This window comes from Podarcis vaucheri (assembly GCF_965113315.1).
Source record: "Podarcis vaucheri genome assembly, chromosome: 16".
In the NCBI taxonomy this organism is placed as follows: Eukaryota; Metazoa; Chordata; class Lepidosauria; order Squamata; family Lacertidae; genus Podarcis; species Podarcis vaucheri.
In genome coordinates this window covers 8,699,638-8,707,575 of record NC_138754.1, presented here as the reverse complement: position 1 = coordinate 8,707,575, position 7,938 = coordinate 8,699,638, and the positions used below count along the sequence as shown (strand labels likewise).

Here is a 7,938-nt window from a genome sequence, read left to right as displayed (position 1 = left end):
TTCGGGTCTTCGCAGGAGTTTGTTTGTTTAATTCAGGCATCCCCAAACTCGCCCCTTCAGATGTTTTTGGGGACTACAATTCCCATCATCCCTGACCACTGGTCCTGTTAGCTAGGGATCATGGGAGTTGTAGTCCCAAAACATCTGGAGGGCCAAGTTTGGGGATGCTTAGTTTAATTCCTTATTGCAAAACAATTTACATAAACCAAAAAGCAACACAAACAAACCATAGACACTAACGGTAGCAACATATTGTTTGACATTACACACACTTTGACTTCCGATTCACCTCATTGTACTTTTTACACATTGCTGGTCTATACACACTTCTTGTTGTTTTTTCCTGTTACATACAAAGAGAAATTTTTGGTTTAAAATTTCCTTGTAATTCAGTCTAAATCTGTCAGGAGATTTGCATTGTCACAGCACTTTTTAAGATATTCTTTAAATGTTGTCCAATCTTTACTCACTTTCTGGTTTGAGTTTCCTCTTATTCTCCCATTTATTTTCGCAAGTTCTAAATATTCTATCATCTTCCCTTGCCAGTCAATTTTTGTGGGGACTGAGTCACCTTTCCAGTTTTTTGCTATTAAAGTTATAGCCGCTGTGGTTGCGTACATTAAAAAAAGGTTCTAAAGTTTTTACGCTCCCTAGGCACAAGGTTAGAGGACCTGATTATTTGAAACCCCCGCAGCAAAAGAAAGTGTCTCGTCCTCGTCACTCTCATCATTTCACTTCCCAACCCTTTCCTACAAACTCCCAACAACCACTCTTTGCCCCGCACATGGCGGCTCCTCCCAGCTGCGGCAGAGGACCGGAAATCACTATAAAGGCATCATAGAGACTGTGGGTTGAAACCTCTGAGGCAGAACTGAACTCCTCCCCTCCACGGAGTCGGCCTGCGCGTGCGCAGTGCGTGCGTAAGGGGGGAAAATCAACAACCTTCTTCCCAGAATGCCCCGCGTGAGCGTTATGAGTGAGGCGGAAGTAGCTGCCAGGAAACCCCGCCCCATAACAATGATGGGGCCAAGATGGCGCCTGGCTATAGCTGCGCTTGTGGGCTTCGTCGTTGCTGCCCCCGGGTGAGTTACGAGGGGCTAAGGGCGGGTGGAGGGCCTCGGGCATTTTGGGGGAGGGGGAAAGGGGGGCTTCCAAGTGAATGGTGGTCACCTGAGCGTCGCATGGGTGAGTCCACACTGTACCTTTAAAGCGCTTTTATACCCTTTTATATGGCTTCCCCGCAAAGAAGTCTGGGAGATGTAGTTTGTTAAGGGTGCCGAGAGCCGTGACTCGCCCATTCCCCGCCCCCCCAAGCTACAATTCCCCGTGTGGTTTAACAAGCACTCTCTCTTCTTTGGGAGCTCTGGAAAATGTAATTCTGGGAGAGGAATTTGATAAATAATAATAGAATTGTAGAGTTGGAAGGGTCCCTGATCTAGTCTAATCCCTGGCAACGCAGGGCTGGACATTCCTTTGAAATGTTATAAATACCACCGCCCTGACTCTTGGGCGGGGTTGCAATTTTGCAAAAAGATTCGACTGTAACCTATTGCTTTGCAATAAACAACAGTGGACTCCTAACTCCTCTTGACTCTGAATTTTATTGGCGTAACTCAGAAGATAAGCCACTTTTGTCTTACAACATTAAGGTTAAGAGTCCAATGCTCTGCTGCAAGTTATGTCTAAGAAACAAAACAAGAGAGGAAAATGACTGCATCTGCATCTGACAAGAGAGATTTTATCTTAGGTACATCACTGAGGGCAGCAACCAACACTAAAGATTTTTCTAAATCTATTTGCCTGGAACCATGTTTGCACCATACATTGAAAACAGTGCAATATCACTTTAAAAAGTAATCACTCCCCCCCCACTTCCCCCCTTTTTTCTAAGCTACAAAGTCTCAAGCCTTGTGCTTCTGCGGAAGCTGTTTGAGTTTTCTTCACCAAGATTTGTTCTTCTTTGTATCTTGCAACATGTTCTTTAATTATTTTTTCCACCAATTTAACTGGAGCTGATGCTAAGTTAATCAGATGATGGGGACAAGCTTGTGGGAGAGCTGTGGCTTTTATGCCCTACCTGTGGACTTTATTAGAGCAACAAATTGGTCACTGTGAGAAACGGCACTAGATGGGCTTTTGGTTTTATCCACCAGGACTGCCCACAATTGTCTTTAAAGTAACAGATTAGCCTGTTGCCCCCAATACCTCTCATTTTAATCTCTCTGCAATGTTCTCTCTCTCTTTTCCTTTTTCTGTCCGGTTTCCAGGTTGGCTGAAGTGGCTTTGGAAAGTGATGGGAAAAACCCAGGTGAGAGAGGATAATTGTATCTGTTTTGGCTATGTGAGTTTGTGTTGTAGTTTGATTTTTAGCTTTCTTTGTCTGGAAGAACCGAGATGGAGTGGAGGGCAGGGAGAGGTATGATAAAAGTGTGCTGCAGAAGATCTGAATGTGTGTCATTTCCCTGGCTGTGTGGCCCTTAATTTTCTCAAAACACCCTTGAGTATGATGCTTAGCAGAATGTAAGGCGAGCCCTACGGCTGGATCAGTCCCGTGGCCCATCTAGTCCATCATCCTATTCTTACGGTAGCCAACCAGATGTCTGGGAAGCCTGACATCAATAGTTCTCTGCCCACCTTCAAAATTCCTAGTATCTAGTGCTCCAAAGTATTGCCGCTTCTGACAGTGGAAGCAGAACGTTGCCATTGTGACTAGTAGCCATTGATAGCCTTTGTTGTTGTTGTTGTTTAGTCATTTAGTCGTGTCCGGCTCTTTGTGACCCCATGGACTAGAGCATGCCAAACACCCCTGTCTTCCACTGCCTCCTGCAGTTTGGTCAAACTCATGTTCGTAGCTTCGAGAACACTGTCCAACTATCTCGTTCTCTGTCATCCCCTTCTCCTTGTGCCCTCCATCTTTCCCAACATCAGGGTCTTTTCCAGGGAGTCTTCTCTTCTCATGAGGTGGCCAAAGTCTTGGAGCCTCAGCTTCACGATCTGTTCTTCAAGTGAGCACTCAGGGCTGATTTCCTTCAGAATGGATAGGTTTGATCTTCTTGCAGTCCAGGGGACTCTCAAGAGTGTCCTCCAGCACCAGAATTCAAAAGCATCAATTCTTCGGAGATCTTTTGAGGCCATCCAAATTGATGGCTATCTCTGCTTCCTGCAGGAACAAGTTCCACAGGTTAACTGTGCGCTGCGGATCGGTCCTGAATCTTCCAATGTTCAGTTTTATTGGATGCCTATGGACGCGGGTGGCGCTGTGGGTTAAATCACAGAGCCTAGGACTTGCCGATCAGAAGGTTGGCAGTTCGAATCCCCGCGACGGGGTGAGCTCCCGTTGCTCGGTCCCTGCTCCTGCCAACCTAGCAGTTCGAAAGCACCTCAAAGTGGAAGGTAAACGGCGTTTCAGTGTTCTGCTCTGGTTCGCCAGAAGTGGCTTAATCATGCTAGCCACATGACCCATAAGCTGTACGCCGGCTCCTTTGGCCAGTAAAGCGAGATGAGCGCCACAACCCCAGAGTCAGCCACTACTGGACCTAATGGTCAGGGGTCCCTTTACCTTTACCTATGAGTTCAAATGTTATGATAGAGGGAGAAAACTAAGAGCAGTTCTGCCGGGTCAGGCCAATGGCCTATCTAGCCAGTAAAACCACTGATAGCATTTTCCTTCATGGATTTGCCTAAGCCTCTTTCAAAGCCATCCAAGTTAGTGCCCGCTGCTGCTGCTTTCAAGCGTGAGTTGTGTAGCTTAACTCTGCGCTGCATAAAGAGCTGTGTGTGTCTGTCTTGTTGAAGCTGACTCCTGATCTCCTCTTTGGCTTCCTGCAGCCAGTTTGCCTGGGGCCACGCCGTGTTGGCAAAGCGAGGATTTCGTGGTGACCCAGCATTGCGCTCCCTGCCAGAGTTTTCAGGCGGTAAGTGAACCTCCCGACAGGAACAAAAAGTTGGGCAAGGGTAAAAATGAAATGCCTTAACTGCTTGCTAAAATATGTGCAAAAGAGATTGATGTTCCCACTTTCAAACATATCTTATCCACTGTAGCGTTTAATGCCGCAAAATAAGATAACGGACATAGAAGCTTCAATACAATAATAACACAGAAGGTAGAATGATGTCCTATACTGAGTCAAGGCCAGTACTGAGCTCAGTATGGTTTACACCAGGGGTAGGCAACCTAAGGCCCGGGGGCCAGATCTGACCCAATTGCCTTCTCAATCTGGCCCGCGGATTGTCTGGGAATGAGCAGGTTTTTTCATGAATAGAATGTGTCCTTTTATTTAAAATGCATCTCTGGGTTACTTGTGGAGCCTGCCTGGTGTTTTTACATGAGTAGAATGTGTGCTTTTATTTAAAATGCGTCTCTGGGTTATTTGTGGGGCATAGGAATTCGTTCATATTTTTTTCCCAAAATATAGTCTGGGCCACCACATGATCTGAGGGGCGGTGCACCGGCCCCCTGCTGAAAAAGGTTGTTGACCCCTGATTTACACTGACAGGTCACGGTTCTCCAGGGTATCAGATGGAGAATCTTTCCTAGCCCTACAGGCAGATCTCAGGGGTTGAACCTGGGACGTTATGCATACAAACTGGATGCTCTTATCACTGATCTATATTCCTTCCTTTAAAAATAAAGATGCTATTCCTCAAGATTCTGAATAAAAGGCTAACTTAAATAGGAAGCTGCCTTAACACTGACTCAGACCAGTGTCCATCAAGCTCATTATTGTCTTCAAACTGACTGGCAGGAGCACTCCAGGGATTCAGGCAGGGCTCTCTTTCAGCCCCAGAGATGCCATTGCAGGTTGAACCCGGGTCCTTTGTGTGATGCAAAGCCAGTGTTCTATTATAGCAGAATGGGATAGGGGTGGGTTCCCCGTGCTCCGGTCAGAAGCGATCCGCTCCTCAGTTGGTTATTGCAACAGAACTGTATCGCAGGCACTTGGCAGCAGTGTTATTTAATGAGATATATACTCTCGGTTGTAGAAAACGATGCCAGAATGCAGCGTGACGGGCTTCATTGAGCAGATCAACTGCAGCGCTTCCAAGAAGGGAGAATACAAGAGGTGAGCTCACTGGGAGGAGAAGAGCGGTGGGCCTTGCCACTCCGGGGTGCTGCCTCTGACAGTGGCCAGCGGCAGACCCTGCTGGAGCAAGGGGTGCTTACTAATGTCGCAGATCAGTTACACAGGATGGCAGTGAAGACGAACCTCTGGCAGTGAGAGACAGCCCTCCAAGGCTCTATTATCTGGCCCTTAAGGCTCTCTGCAGGCCACACACCTCACCAGCCCTGACTGGGCTGTGTCCCTGAAGTCTCTGATCTTGCCTCTTGCCTGCAGTCTCTTGCCTGCAACCCCTACTGTAACTGGTCCATCACGGATGCTTTAGCTGAGATTGCACTCGACGGCCCTCGGATGTGCTGCTAGCAACTTCCTACTGCAGCAGGAAGGGCCCTGTAAGCCTCTGGGTTAAAGGGGGAGATCATGGCAGTCTGAAAGCTGAGAAACAAGAAGGTTTTTCTTCTCTTCTCTTTTTGAAAACCCCTGCCCTGGTAACAGCCAACCAGCTCTCCCGTTTGTCAGGAATTCTCCCTTCCATTCCTACCCTCCCGCTGGTTTTCTGTTCCTCCTGACAGACAGCATTCCATGGCCGCTGAGAAGGCTTGTTTTGTAGGGGGAACTAATCCCTGAAGATCCCACCCAATATTTGTTCTTCTGCAAACGCCAGAGTTTCCATGAGCTAGCTTTCATCTCGTTTCAGTACATTTCCGAGCACAATTCAAAGTATTGGTGCTGACCTTTAAAGCCCTAAACGGCCTCGGCCCGGTAGGTCTGAAGGAGCGTCTCCACCCCCATCGTTCAGCCCGGACACTGAGGTCCAGCGGCAGGGTGGTTCCCTCACTGCGAGAATCCAAGTTACAGGGAACCAGGGAGAGGGCCTTCTCGGTGGTGGCACCCGCCCTGTGGAATGCCCTCCCACCAGACATCAAAGAGAAAAACAACTACCAGACTTTTAGAAGACACCTGAAGGCAGCCCTGTTTAGGGAAGCTTTTAATGTTTGATGTATTACAGTATTTTAATATTTTTTTGGAAGCCGCCCAGAGTGGCTGGGGAAGCCCAGGCAGATGGGCGGGGTATAAATAAATTATGATGATGATGATGATGATGATGATGAAACGTAATGGCCGATAAGGAAAGGCACAGCCTCCATAGCGCTGGTGCATCTTACAGAAAACGGTGCTATGATGGCTTCATCTGTGCTTGGCTTATTCTCCCTTCTACCTGAAGGCAGCCCTGTTTAGGGAAGCGTTTAATAGGTTATTGTATTTTAATATTGTGTTGGAAGCCGCCCAGAGTGGCTGGAGAAACCCAGCCAGATGAATGGGGTATAAATAAATTATTATTATTATTATTATTATTATTAGTCCCTCTGCCCCTTTCAACCTTTAGCCACATAGCCGCGGCACTTGGCTCTTCAGTTTGCCACTAGAGGGAGCAGCCAGCCCGTTTTAACTTGCCTCCCTGATGCATTCTGTGCTTCGACTCGCAGGTGAAAGGCCTAATCAACACCCCTTTCCAGCCTTCCCTGTTTCCCTTACTCTGTTCTGTCCTGTGGGGCATCTTGGGATGGGAACACACACCGCTCCCTTCTGCATGCTCCCTCCTCTGTGTGTCCATCAGCAGAGAGTCGCGCTCACCTTGCCTTCTCCTTGCAGCTGCCGTTCCATGGAGATGGAAGCTCGCATCTTCTGGAAGTTTGAGGGCGCCATGCTTGGCGTGGCAGCCGTCTTCGCCCTGCTGGTGGTATGTCGGCAGCGCATGCTGGACCGCAGAGCCTTGGAGAAAGTGCGCAAGCAGATAGAATCCATCTAGTGGCGCCGGGGTCTCTCGACGCTCTTTTCGGAACAGAACCTAGCGGCAGCGGTTGGGGAGCAGCGGTGGGAACAAGTCTTCCATTGGACTGTTTGGAGGAGGGAACGAGCACCCCGTCGTCATTGGAAAGTATTTCCTCCCCCCTTCACTTCTGGCCACTAGGGATTGCTGCTTCCCACACCTGGGACCTAAAGGCACTTGGACTGAAACTATTGCATTGAAACACGGGCAACTTGCTTTGTTTTCTGAACGTCCTGGGCACTTGTACAAAGAACAGTCCCGCTCCCCACATTGTCTGTGGCGCATCCTGACTTTGTTTGCTGCGTGGTTGCGATCTGTTGCCAACTCCCCGGCCTCTCTAGCCTGTGTTGGATTCAAAGGAGCACCTCCCTAGTCATACCACTGTTTTCTTAGAGACCAGAAACACCAGCCAGTGTCTCAAGATCTTGTAAGGAAAGTGACTGATCTCTGCCGTTATTCCTGCACTTCCAAAGCCCTTTCATTTTGAGGGTGTGGAAAATGTAGCTCTATTTTGGCTTTTTAAAAAAGCCGTCCTGCGTATTTTCTCGGGGGGGGGGGGCGTGGTTGCTGCCAGAACTTTACTGTGGCTTATTTTAAACAGCCGTCCCTACAGGATTCCTCTGTAAGAAACCTCAATGTGATTAAAAGCACGGTGAAGCTTTCCGAACGTGCGTGCTCTGCTTCGTAACCGGTGCTGGAAGATAGATTTTTCTTTTCTTTTTCTGTGCTGGCAGATTTGTGTGGCCCAGCAGAAGCCAAATGGGACAGAACTGGATCTGTTTAGCTCAGTGGAACTGAGGCCAGAGCAGGCAGAATGAGTCATTTGAAAAAAACTGGGAAGCAGAGATGTTAAGGGAAGGAATGGGGCACCTTGATGAAACCTGCATACACCACCCCACATTTAATGCGCAGGGCTCCCCCAAAGCATCCTGGGAGATGTAGTTTACCCACCACAGAGTTACTCTTAAAGGACTACAGTTCCCAGGATTCTTTTTTGGGTCATGCACAGAGCCCTGGGCTTGAGAGGGGAGGGAATTTAGGCGCTCC

At 48.3% G+C, this 7,938-nt stretch overlaps 1 protein-coding gene across 1 annotated transcript; it reads left to right on the top strand.

The window, feature by feature from the left end:
- Positions 1–931: 931 nt before the first annotated feature.
- JTB (jumping translocation breakpoint) lies at positions 932–7,558 on the top strand. Its single transcript, XM_082202609.1, has 5 exons — positions 932–1,082; positions 2,268–2,308; positions 3,829–3,914; positions 4,984–5,063; positions 6,714–7,558. Exons 1-5 carry the CDS (start codon positions 955–957, stop codon positions 6,868–6,870), a joined length of 492 nt encoding a protein of 163 aa, XP_082058735.1. The 5' UTR covers positions 932–954; the 3' UTR covers positions 6,871–7,558.
- The last annotated feature ends 380 nt before the right edge of the window (positions 7,559–7,938 follow it).